The following is a 17,726-nucleotide window of genomic DNA, read 5'->3' as shown; positions in this document are numbered from 1 at the left end:
CATACCTGCGCTGGATTAATTTACGACCTCCGTGACTTGGAAAGCAAAAGCTCCCACTGCTGTACCAACATGCATGCATGAGCTCAGTGTGTGGCATGTGATGCGTGATCGTGTGACACTAGGGAGCACGTGTGACTCATGCTCGCAAAGCTTTGTTCCCATCTCCAGTAACTCAAAACCTATTGTTGTAAGAAGACAAATTATATCCTCCGGTAAACATATTGACTTCATAGAAAACGTCCACTCAGGGATTCATAATTAGTCATGTGTGACAGATGGAATATGCATTAAAATGTGTGCACCATTGTGTGTTTTTGTTTAGTCGGAGTATGTCATTAATATTTTAGTCGTCTGTTGTTTTTATATTGTTTTCTTTAATTATTATTCCTTCTTATTATATTTGAAGGTATATTTTAAGGCAAGTCTTACAGTATGTTCCCAATAATTAAACAATTATTTATTATTTAATATTAATTATAATTTAGGAAGTTGTACACATAATCTATTACTTATTAAAAAAATATTAAACATAAGAATACAATTTCTGAAAAATCAGAATAGAGCAAAAACAGTTTATAAGCATGGCAGTGCTTCAATCCAATGTTATTTTAGTATCATTGTTATTGTAGTTTTTTGTTTTCTGTATTATAATAAAATATTAAAATATTTTATATTAAGGAAATAAATTCTTTATGTAAATCTTAAAATTTAAATAATGAAATATCAGTAACTAAAAGAGAAATAAATGAAATCTACATTATGTAAATAATAAACAATGTACTCAATTAGTCTTGTGGAAGCTACAAAATCAAGGAGAAAAGGACTTTATTCATTGTACCAACAGACTTTGGCAAGTTAGCAATCTTCGCATTTGGAAATGCTTTTTTTTCGGCAATGTCAGGGCTGAAACAAATAAATAGCACATTTTTTGCAGATGTACATTGCTGGAATAAAGATACACTGTTTTTCCTAATTAAAAGACATAAAGTGTGGTGTGAAATCAATGCATCAGCTACTTAAACATGATTTTCTCCTTTTTAAATAAAGCTTTTCAGTTTCTTAAGTACCTTCAAAAGCATGTTTTACTTAAATAAATAGAATGATCTCCATTTTTAACATGCACAACTGATTTGTGTGGGAAAAGTATATATACACATGGTTTGAGCTTTCAATAGCAGTACTTTACCATCGTACAAACACCCACACACACACACACGTACACACACACAGGCCGAGGAGACTGGAACACACACATACACACACTCACACACACTAACATACTTACAAATGCAGATACACTATACATATCTCCACCTCTAAGCTTTTCTACATCGTCTTTCAGAGGGCTAACCTATCAAAGTGATAAAAATGCAATGCTGAACATAATGAAAAGGAGGAACTTATGAATCAGAACATCACATTTTTAACATCTGAACAACACAAGATTTTTTTTTTCTTTCATTTTAGGTTTTTTTTAACATAACAACCACAAAGATATGGATTCATGCATTATGAGCTTTGTGTCTTGATCTTCCGCCTCTCCCGGCAGGAAATCATAAGTCGAGGCTTGATGCTACAGTGACGTCAAACTGTACATCAATACTCCTTTTTTCCAGAAGTCGATGAGGATAAGATGAAATGCTACTTCTGAGAAAGTCATGTACAAACAATCTACAAGTAACTAGAAAAAAAATCTCAGCCTCAGGCACCTGGGTGTCCAGAGCTGGCGCTTCACTGCAGAGAAATAAGGACGTAAGTCTTCAAGTTCACTTGTCCTTCCTGTTTTTGCCTGTTTGTCTATCTAAGATGTTTCGTCTTTGAGCTTTGTTGACGAGTCTGTTGTATTTCCTTGATAGGTGGCGTCTGACTTGTGAGCTGCAGCGAAGTGACCCACTTTTGCCTTTCCTTGTCTGTTTAGATTTTCATGAAGCAAAGTAGGAGCTCTGCATGGAATAGAGTCGGTCGATGGGGTTCCCAACTCTCGCTTGCATTGAGCCCGCCTCGGACGAGCCCATGAAGCAGTCACTAAGGCTGGTCAATGAAGTGTCGCTGTCAATGTCGTGGAATATCGAGTCGTTTCCTGTGGTAAGAGAAAAGAGGAAACAGGGGTCAATATGATGATCTTTTTTGTCTGAATCTATTGATTTATTAAAACATACATTAAATATTTACAATGACCTAAATAAACTTTTGTGATGACCATGTTTTACATTTCTGTATTAAAATACATTTTGATGTATTTTAAGAGTCAAAAATGTCAGAGTGATACAACTGTCTTCATAATGAAGAAAAAAAGCCTCATTGAAAAAAAATAAATAAATAAATAAATTCTTGAAAAAAAATTGTCAGTTCAGCATAATCTTTTATTGTTATTGTTATTATTATTATTGTTATTATTATAAACATTTTAACATGATTCAGCCAACATACAGAAACATATAAGTGTTATTTTTGTATCACAAAGAAACTATTATTGCTTTTATTAACACTTTAAATCAGTTTTTATATTTAAACTTTCCATTTTAATTTTAATGTTAGTTAAAGATTTAGTAATTTTGTTGTCATTGTTTTGCCATTTTGTTGTTAGATAGATAGATAGATAGATGATAGATATAGTATATTTTATTTCTATTTCAGTTTTAGTTTTAGTATATAGATGAGAAATGTTGACATAGGTAGCTGATTTCAAGTAACAAATTAACATTTTTAGATTTAGTTTCAGTTTTAGATTTAGTTCACTATAATAACCCTGAAACATACAGAAAAAAAATAAAATAGGAAGTGATGTCATAAAGAGACCCTTGCAGACCGTGAAGAGTTTGTGTAAAATTTAAAATTTCATATAATTTAAAATATCATTGTAAATACACACACACACACACACACACACACACACACACACATATATATATATTCCCTAAAATAATAATTAAGAGTCAATCTTCACAAAAACAACATAAAATTTATGACTGCTGAAATATATTTGTATGGGTTCCCACATTCCAGACAATTGTATATTGTTCAAGTAAATTGTTTCTCACTAACAACCGATCTAATAGCAAATGTTTACTTCTGAGCTAATATTCCCGCTCTACCATTTTCCTTGTGGGCACAGTTAGCTGTAATACGCTTTCCAGTACTTAATGACACCATTCCGCAAGACAGTGACAGGTTGATGGGCTATGGTTTTTTAATGAGCTGGCAATGTTGTCTGTCCCTGCTGTTCTCCCATAAAACCCAAGCTGGAGTGTGATGAGACCGGGGATTTGGGCCTTGCCATTCAGGAGAATGAATGACAAGACACTTGGGACCTGTTCTTAGGCTGCTTGTGACCGATGTCTCCAGATTTATGTGGCTAATGCTTGAAGTTAATGTCAATAAAACTGAGAACAACTGGAGTTGTGCAGAAACAGCCTCACTCTGAGGAATTACAGTTTGCTTCTTACCCAAACTTTATACCAAATTTTGACGAATGTGGCTAGTTCTCAATGGTTTCGCTCAATGTGTTGTTTTGCTAGCAGACCCATGGATGCTTTCCCATGGTACTTTGTGCGTCAGTCATCATGGTTAACCACTGTTGTTTTACATGGCGCACCACAGATCATCGTTCGGCTCTTTAACAAAAATCCAATAGACAGTGTCACACAGCATAACAGACTACACCATTAATCCCTATGAGACCCGGCCGAATAAACCAAACAGGTCGCTCTGGGAACAGTGGATGGGGCGAGTATGGTTTTGAAACACACTGAATTCATTTGGAAGGAAAACTTCAAAATAAAGTGGTGCATTTGTGTAATCTCATGAGGAAAGAAGGGTGGTATGGTTGCATTCTGTGAACCTTGTGGTACAAATACATGCCTCAGCTTCAGGGAGCAAACATGACAGAGCTCATGGGTTGATGCTCACCATATGGGTTCATGTGGTCACCGGGCATTTGAGGAGGGGTGAGGCCCTGCTGGAAGGGGTCGGTGCTGTAACCGTTCTCCATAGCAACCATCTGTTGTTGGGCTGGAGCCAATGGCGTGTAGGAGTTCATCATTCCCTCCATCCGATTGGACATCACCTCTGGAAGGGGAAAAAAAAGTCGATGTTGATCAGCCTTTGAGATATTCTCACGGTAGGGATGACTGACATCATCTCTGCGAACTGGAGAGCATAGTTAGTTTAACAACTGTACATAATGCAAAACATTTATGCTTCGTTTAGTAAGAATTGTTCTTTCTAGTGGATTGGGTTTCTCCAAAAATCAAGGCTGGGTCTGGCATCTGGCCTCGAAATCAAGTTGAATTTCATGAAAACCAACAAACAAGAAACACTCTTATTCTGTAGCAGGAGAAGATGCTATGACACCAGACTTATAGGGCAGTACTCTATGAGTCATACTCAATGCCGAGGGCTAGGAATGACTCTTGTGGCTTCCAGTCTGGAGCCCACCATCTCAGCCCTCTGCTTTTGAGTGGTGAGCTCTCACAAGAAAGATGTCTGTATTTCATTTCTACAGGCTTCCACAAGTTTCCATTACATCTTCTACTCTGATGCAGACATCTGATGTTGAGTTTTACCACACTGACACTTTGCTAAGCCATAGTCCATGATTCTTCAAGTAAAAGTATCATTAAAAACTACCTAAAACTAAAAGATAACTAACTAGATAACTAACTAATAAATAAAAAGATAGACAGAAAGAAAGAAAGAAAGAAAGAAAGAAAGAAAGAAAGTTTTAAAATTAAAATAAAACAATGAAAAATAAAATAAAAAGTATAAAAATGTCTACCAAATCAAAAGTGGTCCAACCAATATATATATATATTAGAGAGGACCAATGCAAATGCTTATAAATGTATATCAATAATTATTTTTAAATATTAAATAATTTGAACGTTTTATGACAAGACAAGGCCAGTTAAGGCTGTAAAACGTCATGTGTGCAACTTTATAAAAAATAATATTTATGAATTATTTTTTTATGATATTTTTTAACAAAATTTCACTTATAAACATATTTTAAAATAAAAATAAAATTCAATTGAAACTTTTTGTTATGGTGTAAAGTTGTATAAAGGTGGTACAAAGGTTTTCATGACCATCCACTAAGTATGTCTTCATCTACAAAGCTTGTTTTTTATTTTTTTTATTTAATATAAATGGTTTTACTTTTCTTGCTTTCACTGACCCAGATACATAAAGTTGTGTGGTAGCGGTAAAACTTTGAAAAACTCTTGAACCACAACATGACGCAGCAAGTCCTTTCTAGAATGTTTTCACACCAATCACTGGCCCCATAGCTGAAACTATTGGAAAGTTGACACTTATAACCAAGACAGATAGGATTTACGATAACATATATAACGATGTATTAACCGTGGGGTTCCATTGGATGACATATTCCAGCCCAATTCCATGATTCATGACATCATGGACTACTCGAGACCGCTATGGTATTTCCCAAAGGGGAGTCTGACTTCACAAGACTTCTCAATATCTCAGACCACCAGAATAGTTCATCTACACCTAGCTGTCTCTCTCGAGCGTCTCCATCACCCTATCATTTTCTTTTGTTTCTCTGAGAAAACATTTCTACTGGTTCATGAGGGTAAGGTTCATGACCAAAGATGGATCACTATCTGACTTGAATTATCCCATTAAATGTGACACAGCCAAAGGCCACAAAAGTGCTGAAGCAAACAGAGAGAAACTAGTGTCAATGTGATGACTTTACACTTCTGACGTTCGACAGTGGTCTTTTTGCTCTACACAGCAGAGTCAAAGCTCCATAAATGAATGCATCGTGAGAATAGTCCAACATCGGTCTATAAAATAAAAGTATTATTGCTTGTGGTTTATCACAGAAAATGATTCAGTGATCGCCTGGATTATGGCTTTGCAGGAGAGCGGGAACAAGGGGGTCTGTTCAGCAATAAAATGTCAATATAAATCCTCGGTTTTACACCAAATAAAGACAGGAAGACTAGCTTTTATCTCAAACAACAAAAATTGTGTTTATATGTCTCTTTAAGAATCGAAAATGTAAATAAAATGTGCTAACAGGTCTTAAATATTCTAAAAAATATTATAAGCCACATATATTCAGTGGAATTAATATGTTTGATTCTAAAAATTTTGCTCTGGGAAGTACAACAACAAAAATTGCTTTAAGAATTTAAAATGTAAATAGAGCATGTGTTAAAATTAATTTCAAGGTCTTAAATTTATTAAGCAATGTTATTAGCATGTACATAAAGTATAGTAGGAATTAAATGTTTTGATTATTAAAATTAAGTACAAGTACTTTTATCAAACACAGCCATAAGAGGAAAATGTGTTCTCTGTATTCAAACTTTATCTCTAAACTGCTTTATGGTTATTTCCACAGTCTCTAAAGACAAACGCAGAGAGTGAAGAAATAAATATGACTGATGGAGGAATGGACTCCAAGGCCTTACAACAAATATTTGTACAGGAATTAAGACTCTTGAGCTGTAGAGGAAACATTTGTCCTCCTCCGTAGAGCTTGGAATAATAGTCTTCACATTTCTATTTTCCAGACTGTCTCATCCAAACTCATCTGTTACAGAAGCGCAGTTGGATTGTCTCAACAAAATATTAACTGTCCAAAAAAGACGTTACTTGACGGATTAGCTCTTTAACACTCTCAAATGAAAAATTAGCCTAAAAAACGGTGTTAATACATGGAATGTTGCCAAGCCAGAAACAGATGGTCTTATAAATGTGAAGTCTGTGAACTCTGTGAGTGTGAAGATCACAGACACACAATGGCTCATCCTTTGCGCCTGACTGCATGGCAACTTGAGACAACCGCTTTACTGAAACCGGGATGCTGGGTTGCTTCCAGCAAAGGAGGGAACGGGGTGGGTGTATCGGTCAAAGTGGAGGCAACTTCAATGCGCTTATGTTGTAAATTAATTCGTCCACCTCCACACTTCCTCCTCACACAAGAGCTGCACTCGTTTTTCGACCTAATCTACAGCGACCAGGGGTCATCGCCTGTGTCGCTCGCCCTGTTTTTTGGGAGGGTGGACACGACACACATGGCAAGGGTTGATGTGGTTGGAGGTCAGTTAGGATACATCACTTTCTACCATTAGATATTCTTTTAGAAATTGAATTTTGACCACAATGTCTAAGTTATGAAGCAAATCGGCCTATAAGAAGACAAAACCTTTTACAATTTATGCAAAGTAAATAAAAAAATAATAAAATCAGATAAAAGTTTTAGTAAATGTTTTTGACTGTAGAATTCTCCAGCCCGATCTCACGGCAATTCGCACATATTTTAGGAGGTGGCTAATTAGTATGAATTTGTACGAATGACCTACACCTAACCCTGCCCCTAAATCTACCCGTCACTGGGGTTTAGACAATTTGAGGTGGGAATTAGCCACCTCATAAAATATGTATGAATTGGTCGTGAGATAGCGTCGTATTCTCAGCTGCATTTTATTAAAGCCAGTTTCCGCTACCAAATAAAAAAGTCAGAATGGTGATATACAAACTCAAATTTGTGAGAAAAAAAGTCAGAATAAAAATAAAAAATCTCGCAATTTTGACTTTCTTGCAATTGCGAGTTATATCCTGCTATTCTGACTTTATAACTTGCAATTAAGTTTATATCTCACAATTCTAAGAAAAAAGTAAGAATCGAGAGTTTGTATTACGCAATTCTGAAAAAAAGTAAGAAATGCGAGATGTAAATTTGCAATTGCCAGAAAAAAAAAAAATCTGAATTGTGAGATAAAATCTCGCAATTACCTTTTTTATTTTTTTGCAGAAACTTCCATAGGATTAAAATCATTTTAACATGTAAAATTCAATTTCACATGATTCTTAACATGCAAAAACAGTCTACAGATTGGAGATACTGTAAATGCTATTCATTCATGTTGATTTCCATCTTAAAGTCGTATTTTGGACCTATGCGATTGCCTTTAGGTTCATATCAGGACATTTTACCTTGGCCCAGCCTTTGGGAGTTCTGCTGCTCCTGTTGCTGCTGCTGTCTCCGCGCCAACTTCTTCATCTGAAAAAATAACGATAAAAGCACAATCAGAAAACTTCGCGACTCCCCAGACCAACTCTCGGCTATCTAAAGAGAGATGCTCCTTGTTGTTCACCTCTGCTTGAACTACGCCAAGCTTGATCTGGCTGCATTATATTATCCACAGCCTTTTGAAGATAAAATCAGGGCTCTGAGGTGGGTTTCAGACGCTAACGTAAGAGCAGGATGGATGTGAATACATCTCTCTCGAACTCTTGGGGAGTTTTTTGTGGAATGCGTCGAGAGGTTAAGCTTCAGGCAGATAGCGACTGAGATTTGCTGTCTCGAGCCTCGCTTGCTTTTTCCCTTTTGGCAGCAGTTGCGAGGAGTTTAGTGCATTGTTGGAGGATTACTTGAAAATTGTTGTGTTATCTGGTCCTTGGATGTACATTATCAGGATTTTGCGGGTAATACTGGATGATTAATAAGGTAGTGTAGAGGGTCTGGACTCACCTTAGCTCTTTGGTTCTGGAACCACACTTGAACCACGCGAACGCTCAAGCCTGTCTCGGCAGCCAGCGTCTCTCTTACCTAGATTATAAAACAAGAATCATTGATTTCTTTAGTGACGAGTCTGTGTAATATATGGAAGCCCAATTCCACCTTAGAGTGTTTAGAAAATAACAGATTTTTTTCTCATTATTGTGTCTTTATTTCAACATATATTTCTTAGAACTAAATCGATTATCTCGAAATGTTCTCGTAAGTGCAACTTGACCTCACAATTCCAACCTCATATCTCACAATTGCTACTTTTCCATGTGTGACATTTTACAGTTGCAACTTCACATCTCAAAACTTTAACATAATTGACTTATAAAAGACTATTTCTCACAATTGCTATTTTATTTCTTACAGTTGAGACTATCTTACAATGTTACAATAATTATATATTAAAACTGTGACTTTAAATCTCAGTTGAAATTTCATATTATTTCACTGAGGACTGCAATAATTGCGGAGTTCTCAATTACGATGTTAATTGCAACTTGTCACAGTCTATTCCTTGTAATTGTAACTATCTCTTACAATGTGACTATATCTCGCGATTGCAAATGCATATCTTGAAATTGTGATTTGTTTCTAATTTTATTTCACTTAATTGCAACTTGATATTTAATAACTGTGACTTAATAAACCATGTAATTTTATTTCTCGTAATTTTGACAATTTTTCACAATAATAACTTTATTTCTCATAATTGTGACTTTATATCTCACGTTACAATGACTATATATCACAACTAAAAATTTCAATTGCAACTTCCAATCTCACAATTGCGTTATAAATTGCAGCATCATTTCTAATTGTGATATTCCAACTGCAACTCTTTATCCTACTATTTCTTATTTTAAACTTTCATCTCATAAATACCCATTTTATTTTCTCCGAGTCGCAAATGACTTCTATAGAAAGATGGTGTTCAAGAGATGGAGGAAACTGATATCTAGAGGAACTCACCTTCCGGCAGGGTTTGGAAGAAACCTCGAAGGATGCCTTGAATGCACGTCTCTGCTGCGTGGTGAGTATGGTACGTGGTCGCTTGGGTCTTCTTGGGTCTTTCCCATCATCTCCCTTCCCAGTTCCTCCTGAGCCCTTCTCCGGCTTGATATCTAGCTCCTCATCTTCGCTTTTCTCTGGAAAGAAATCCATCATTCACAGGAATCAGTACTTTTAAAACTCTGCAAGTTTTTAGACAGCCTACTGATAAATAGCTGTTTTTGTTCTTTTCAATTTTAAGAGATTCAGTCACAGTGCATCCATAATGAAAGGAGACACATGTGGTTTTAATACATTTGTTATCAATTTATTAGTGCTTGAGTGGGCCACATCCACTGCAAAACGGCAACTCTGACTGTGAAGTATGTGAATTTGTCATTGGATTGGACATTGTGTCCTTTAAAATTAATAGCGCACGACTTTGGCTGTTTTACACTATATAAATCTTTGATAAGAATCCAACACACAGCGGATGCAACGTTTTGGGGAAGGTATGAAAGTGGAGCACATATGGGAAATGAGGTCTAATATCCAGGGGAAGTGAAACGATAGCAAAACCACAAATTCAAACAGTGAACATGCTTGCAAAAAAGAACACTATGTAAGCAGAATTTAAACTCGCCAATCCATAAAGTTCAATATCTTGCCTCATATCACAAAATGTACACTGCCTGTTCATATGAACTGTCTCAATTAGTCTAAGGTGATCCTCGGGCGGGTTAATCAAGCCTGCCCTGTGTCGTGCTAATCTCTCTCAGTAGGTCCAGCTAATGTGCCATATTCACAAAATGGCTCCTGGCTTTCCTACTGTAATTATTATAGTCAAACGGGGGATTGGCTTTATTGTTCAGTGGGTGGAGGTTTCATCCAATAAGCCACCTCAGCTTGTGTTTAATAGAATAATAATAGTAATTAAAAAAAAGGTGCCAAACTCCATAACGTGGCCTGGTTCGAAAGTTAAAAACCCAAATGGGCACGTTCCCAGCGTGACTGTTTTTCTAGATTAAGGGCTTCTGCAATTTGGCACTAGTGGCTTTTGTGGCATCAGCAGTGAACATCTCTGGCGATTAGGCCTGCAAATGGTTTGGCCTTTTTAAGTGATCAGCGGGAGATACAAACATGATGGGCTGATTCGGTCCTCTCATCTGTTTCTGATCTCTTTGTCTGCGGTGTACTGCAAACTAAATGAATTCTTAGAAATTACACTTCACTTCTTGCATTCGGGTCAACTTAGAAACTTTAAACACATATACCAAAAAAATTTACAAAAGAAGACTAGAAAAGAGACGAACATCCCAGAAAGTTGACACAGCCTTTCTGAAGCATCTGACAAGTTTCTCAGTGTTTGAGAGAGTGGGCTGTGTGCGCGTTTAAATGAAATCCACATGGGGATGGTAAAAGCGAGGCTTGGTGAGATGCCTCATCACGGTGAAGTGAGGGAAAAGGAGTCTGAGGGGCTGATAAAAAGTGAGGGGACGCTGGTGAGCAGGGCCTAAAATCCATCTTGTCACTCACAGAGATTCAAGCTCTTCTGCTTTCCAGCAACTTAACTTGCCCACATCAGACAGCACAATGTGGCTTCTCTCTGTCAGAACTGCTCTTCATCTGCTGAATGTTGTTTAAAGGGGCCATATTCTACACTTTTGTGTGTATTTGTTTTCCTTTTTCCTCTGTAGAACACAGAAGAATATATTTCTAAAAATGTTCCTAGTGTTTTCTGTCCATACAATAAAAGTTCATGTTTTGGCATTCATTGTATGAACAAAAAAAACAGTTGAAGCATTCTTCAAAACACCTTCTTCTGTGTTGTACAGAATAAAGAAAGTCTTCTGAAACTCCCCTAAAAACATAATCATGAATACGCTGGCATCATGGTCTGTGGTGTATAGAGGTATAGAATAACCTGTATTCATACCTGAATCTGAGTCTTCGGGGCTGACAGAGCCGAGGAGGTCTTTCTCCCTCTCATAGTCGTTCTTGCACAGCAGCTGTCCGTCCTTCAGTACAAACTCGTCCCCTTTCCTCAGCTGTCGGTCACATACACAGCAGCAGAAGCAGTTGAGGTGGTACACGCACTCGAGCGCCCGCATCACAAACTCTGTGGGGGCGATTTTCTCCAGGCACCCGCTGCATTTGGTCGCAAATAACCTGAGAAAGTGACAAAGAGAAAGAGAGAAATGTGTAAATGATCAAAAAATATGTCTGAAAAGACATAAGGTCAAAATTTGGCTCGAAACCTACACTACCGTTCAAAAGGTTTGGGGTTGATAAGATGTTTTCGAAGCTTCATAAGGTCTTTGCACACTGAGTATGAAATTCTCGTCCGAAATTTTCGTATGTTAAGAAATAAATATGACCTCACGTTGCCTATCACGTTCACACACTGCTTCCAAAACTTTCGTCTGTCCTAAAAAATGTGGATCAGGTTCGGTTTTCTGTGTTTTCGCATCCGTAGCAAACATTTTGACAGGAAAGGATGATGAAGAAAGAAAAAAAACTGCATACAAAAATTACATACTCTGTGTGCAAGGACCTTTAGGGTCATTTAAGCTGGATTTATGTGATCAAAAATATAGTAACAATAGTAAAATTCTGAAATATTATTACAATTTTAAATAACTGTTTTCTATTTGAATATATTTTAAAATGTAATTTATTCCTGTGATGGCAAAGCTGAATTTTCAGCAGTCATTACTCCAGCCATCATTGTCACATGACCCTTCAGAAATCATTCGAGCTGATTTGCTGTTTAAGAAACAATTCTTACTATCAATTTTAAAAACAGTTGTGCTGCTGAATATTTTTGAACACATTTGTTATTTTTCAGGATTCTTTGATGAAGAGAAAGCTCAAAGAATTATTTATTTAAAATATTTGTAATATTATAACCATCTTTACTGTCATTTTTGATCTATTTAATGTGTTTTTGAAGAATAAATTGTCATAATTTAAAATAAAATAAAATATAAATCTTACTGGCCCCAAATGTTTCATGGCAATGCACATGTCTCACAAACAAATGAATTCGGTCATATTTACTTTTCAAATATTTGCACTAATGTAAATAATGATATAATTGACTTTTTTTGAGTAAACTACCCCCTTTAAGAGATTTAAAAATACAGTAAGAGTAAAGCATCAGAAGGCATCACAGCACAGTGAATGTCTTTACATGTGCTTGTCCATCATAGTGAGGTGATTAAGGGGGCAGGGGGCATGAGGTTGAGCCCCTGAGCGGTCTGCTTTGACACTGGCTCATCTGTTAATGCAGCCTGGATAACTCCTCAACGCTTCAGCAGAACCCAATGGGAGGAAATACGGGATCACCTCTCGACCCAACGCACCAGCAAACCTCAATCAGCGGTGTGGGCCCTCAGCTCCACTGGCTTTACCCCACTCACTGCAGTGATTAGACAGGCTTCAGCGCCACTCACACAATGCTACTGAAACGGGAAGTGATTTCTTAGGGAAGAGATGGCTTAAAATTTTGTTTTGTGAGACATTTCTACACTTTCTTCAACCCGTTGATCGGAGAAGATAAAAAAATTGCATAAATAAAATATTAAATAGAAACACAATTTTTTCACTCATATTTAATGCAAATTTACACTATGTTGCTATGAACTGATCTCCTGTCAAATAAACTCTAAAATCATACACTATGCCACAATACACGTCTGTTTACATAACAGACCGCGGCCACCCCCGCAGCCTTCATTTCCTCCTAACGGTGTCGATAAAATCATTTTGGTTTCATTACAGGCAGAGATATTGCCATCTCGCTCTCATCTTGTGAGGTTCAGCGGGAGCCTACCTCTACAGGAAGTGGGTGTGTGACAGTGTCCAGCCCATAAAAGCTGATTTATTAGCCTAGGTTCTTTTGTTTGCTCTGGCTGGTAGGACAGCTGCCCTGGCGCTTGTGGGTATCTCTGCATTTAATCTGTGGCATTGTTCATCGGGAGGGAGAGACAGGGAGAATGCCCATCATCATCATATTCTGTTGACGGTGGACAGGGTTGGTTGACAGTGATGAATATGTGTTAATATGAGTTCAGATGAATATGTGTAAATATGGTGGGTTTTGTGATGGTAATTTCATTGTGAGATGGTGATGGGGGACTGATAATGACAGCCCGCTGGACACACGACCAGCTGCATCGCTGTTTGTTGGAGTTTTGTATAGCTGCGTATTTTTTGTTGCGACTGTTGTTTTGCATGTCAGACTTTCTATGAGTGTCCTTTGAGATGTCATGAGAATAAACCGATGTGGCATATACAGTGGAATCGCCTTTGCTGGAAAATAACTGGCAAATACTCATTGAGAGATACTGTAGGTTTTATGTACTATATTATGTACTATTTTAATCATTACAGTTTCTGTTTAAATTAGTTTATGTTTTATATTTAATTCAACTTTAATGGAAACTTTAATTCAACAAAATGGATACTGGCATTAGCAGGCTGAACATAGGATCATAAGCCTATAATCTTTTATTTATTGTGGGACAATAAGAAGATGAGAAGATTTTTATTTGCCATTCGAAAACTATTAATCCTAACTAAACTGTTGGCATGCTAACAACTCTCTCGTGTTTGTGGGATATCTGTCTACCTGGCTCCTTTTTCCAATCTGAGCAAAGGAAAAATTCTAAGAAACACACCTTCATCATTTTGTGTTTAGACACGGTCTGATCTGTTGTGGTAACTCCCAATTGTTCAAGCAATTACGTCCATACAGATTTCATTAATCTCATGAAAATAGAATTATTTTTCCTCCACAAATCAAGCATTGAGCAAGTATTGAAGATTAGCATGGTTGTAATTTTTGGCATGAACCACAGCGCTGTGATATGATCTTGTGAAACATCTGTAAAGAAGATGAGTTGGTAACAATAACAAGATGATTTTGCACATTCCATCATATTTATGGAGTTTTTGCTGTCTAAACACATCCAAACACTCGCAACGTTCACATTAAACGATGGCTGACGTAATATTTTGGCTAGATTAACCAGTTACACACCGGATCTGTCAAACAAGTCGGACAGAATAATGAATCTGTCATCATGACTCAGTTTGAATCAAATGTTCATTCAACAATGCGAATCCTCGTCAAAGACTCCAGGGCGAAAAAAGCCGGAAAGCACAGGAAATGAACCCTATTGAGCAGTGGTGACACTTTCCAGTTCGCCCGCTCACCTCGAAGCCGCCCCGCTCTCAGGATCCTTCTCATCCAAATGAAAACATTCCCTTTCATCCGCCTCTTTTCTTCTCACCTCCTTTTTCCCCACCCGTTCTAATCTTGTAAGCCATTATTTTTCTATTTCCCCTTTCTGTCACTTTGCATTATTTTTGCTGCTGTAATTCCCATTTGTTCCTTCTGGAATCTTCCTGTCCTGGCTTTGTCCCGGCATCTAATCCGGACTTTTTGGCTGTCGTCAGCCCCCCTGACCCATTCCCTATTCTCAGCGGGACCTCTGATGGAATAGCCACGCATGACGCCCCTGCTATAGCAACCACACCTCTGCAGGAAGGCGACGGCTAACTTTTCGGATGGGCAGAGAAAGCCTTTCACAAGCTGGCAGCAGAAGTAAATCCTTCTTGGAGGAACAAGGGGAATTAGCAGGGAGCAGTGGAGTAGGGATTTAACCCTACCCCTTTTTTTCCTTTTGAAAGGCACAGTCACTTCAACTCCCACTGATCGCCACAATCAAACAGGGCAGAGGCGGGGGGTAACAGAAAGAGAGAGAGGGAGGCGGCCGGGATGAGGGGGGTGAAAGAGAGCAGCCCAGTGAATGACACAAGCGCTGGATTGTGGAGGAGCCCCTAATCCCACTTTAATACCTTTCCAAGTTCAGCGCCGAAAGAATGCGCTTTAAAACAACACCACAGTGTGAGCAGGCGAAGGCCGACCGGGGTGGGATGGGGGGGCATTGCTCTCAATCCCCCGTAACATTACCTTATTAGCCTGGGTGAGCAGCAGAGTATGGGCACACAGGGAAAGAGCGGACCGGACGTCAGGACAGACGTAAACAACGGCAGCTCTTACTGGGATGCCGCACATCTTCTGGAGGGGATTTCTGTCCTGTGGTTTGAGATGAAAGCTGAAGAGAGACTAGAGAGTAGAATCCTTCAGATGCATCTCCACATCTGGGCCTTTTTAATAAACATCTACAGTGAGGTAAAGTACTACCACCAGACACAAAACACAAAACACAAGATCCACAGATCCCAATTTTTCTGCTATTGGTCTGAAGGAGCAAAAAAAGACTGAAGAATCATATACATCATTGCCTTATAAAACACCTAAACTAAATAAGTAATAATAATAATATGTTGTTATAAACAAATATGACAACTATGGCAAAAAAAATAAAATAATAATGGAACATGCTATAATGAACAATATCAATAAAAACAGCATTTTATATGCTTATGCTTTTAAATAAATATGCATTTAAATAATTTGTGAAGTAAAAAATAAAATAAAATAAAAAACAAAATAAAAAAATAAGGATTTAGGATAGTGAACAAAGCAGCATATAGTATAGATATACCTATATATGTATCATTCACTGATAAAAATTCATTGCGACAAGCTCAGTAAAAAATTGATCCAAGATGGCGTACAAAGTGAAATTAAACATTGTAAACATGTAAACATGCATTTCATTCAGCACTTAGTCAAAACGTGTCCAAAACAATTTCAACAACTCTAAAATTGCTTATTTTACCCAATTTTTGTATGTGTTTTGTGCTATGCATTTTAATGCTCATTAAGAGTATTGTGGTGTTAGCTTAGCAACATGCTAACACTAAACTACTGAAAACAGGAGCAGTCAAGTTTTCAGTGCAGAGTGCTATTTACGAGATGTAGAACAAATCAATCCATACAATTTTCATTCTAGATGGAAGTCATAGTAAGCAATAGGCTGCAAGGCAGCTGACTGGGTTTATGATACAGAATTTATTGTGGATACTATAAGGAGAGTGAATAATGAATTATAAAGCCAAGACTATATATTGAGTCATTAAAGGGGTCATTGAATGCTGATATGATTATTTAGGGTCTCAATGAAAAGTCTATAACATACTTTGGTTAAAATTTCTCAATGGTAGTGTAAAAAAACACTTTTTTTTACCCTGTCAAAATCAGCTCTGTTTTCAGCAAGCTGTTTTTTAGTTATGTTGCTTTAAATGCTAATGAGCTCTGCTGACCCCACCCCTCTCTTCCATGTGGTGACAAGCAGACTGTAAACTTCAGCCGCTGAACTGGTTAACTAGCACATTATTAGGAAAGGCGATTTGCAAAGATTCATAAAAAAAAAACAAACAAAAAAAAAAAAACTTATACTCACGTCTTCTGTAGATGAAGCTGGATCATGAATGATTTGTGCGTACATAGGCGCATTTATGTAGATTGGGATCGGAAGCGAAAGTAAAGTTAATCCTCTGCGTCTTCAGCGGCTCAGATGTCGGGAGTAAATGACGACTGCTATATTCATTATTACATCCAACAATAAAACACCTCAATTGCTTAATCAGAGACATCTTGTCTTCCCCTGCACCGGAGTCAACACAATGGCGGACTGATGACAGCTCACTCAGGGCGGATTTAAGGTAAGGCGGCCTTGTCAATCAATTATCGTGGGAGCGGCCTGCGCAGAACTACGTCATTCTGACAGGAATCTCAGAACAGCCTGATTTGAGAAAGGGGATTTAAAAAAAAAAACACTGGGTGGATTTTTATCATTATAGGATGGATGTGTACACACACTTCCAACACACATTGATGTTCAAACAACTTGTAAAGTGAATTTTGAATCCGATGACTCCTTCAATACAAATTACAACAAAAAAGGGGAAGAAAAAGGCACAGACCAAACAGGATTGGGGAGGTGGGGGGGGGGGACCTTTAAAGTCCCTCAGACACCCAACTTGTTTGTCCTGAGGATGTACACTCCCTACCAAACACCTGAGTGTACAGATTAGCAGATAAGACCCTTGCATTTGGATCAACAGACACAATTCATCGCCGTGCCAATATTGATTCAGACCCTCCCAGACCCAGACCCCACGAGTCAAATCAGAGATAATCCACACAGATAACTTCAGAAAAGATCATTATCTGCTTCCAGACTCTCACAGTCCAGTGTAATTGCCAGAA

General features: G+C 37.6%; 1 protein-coding gene across 1 annotated transcript in view; it reads right to left on the bottom strand.

Annotated features, from left to right (window-relative positions):
- Positions 1-809: 809 nt before the first annotated feature.
- Positions 810-17,726, bottom strand: part of LOC306847884 (LIM/homeobox protein LMX-1.2) — a 65,551-nt gene continuing 48,634 nt past the window's right edge. The window contains exons 4-9 of the mRNA XM_079382110.1: positions 11,475-11,707; positions 9,521-9,696; positions 8,513-8,590; positions 7,975-8,041; positions 3,910-4,068; positions 810-2,080 (exon numbers count right to left, since the gene is read on the bottom strand). Of these exons, the coding sequence (XP_079238236.1) occupies positions 1,923-2,080; positions 3,910-4,068; positions 7,975-8,041; positions 8,513-8,590; positions 9,521-9,696; positions 11,475-11,707 (871 nt within the window). The 3' untranslated portion in view covers positions 810-1,922. The remainder of the gene's footprint in view (positions 2,081-3,909; positions 4,069-7,974; positions 8,042-8,512; positions 8,591-9,520; positions 9,697-11,474; positions 11,708-17,726) is intronic.

Source organism: Barbus barbus, assembly GCF_936440315.1.
Source record: "Barbus barbus genome assembly, chromosome: 28".
In the NCBI taxonomy this organism is placed as follows: domain Eukaryota; kingdom Metazoa; phylum Chordata; class Actinopteri; order Cypriniformes; family Cyprinidae; genus Barbus; species Barbus barbus.
This window is presented reverse-complemented; position numbering and strand designations above follow the sequence as displayed.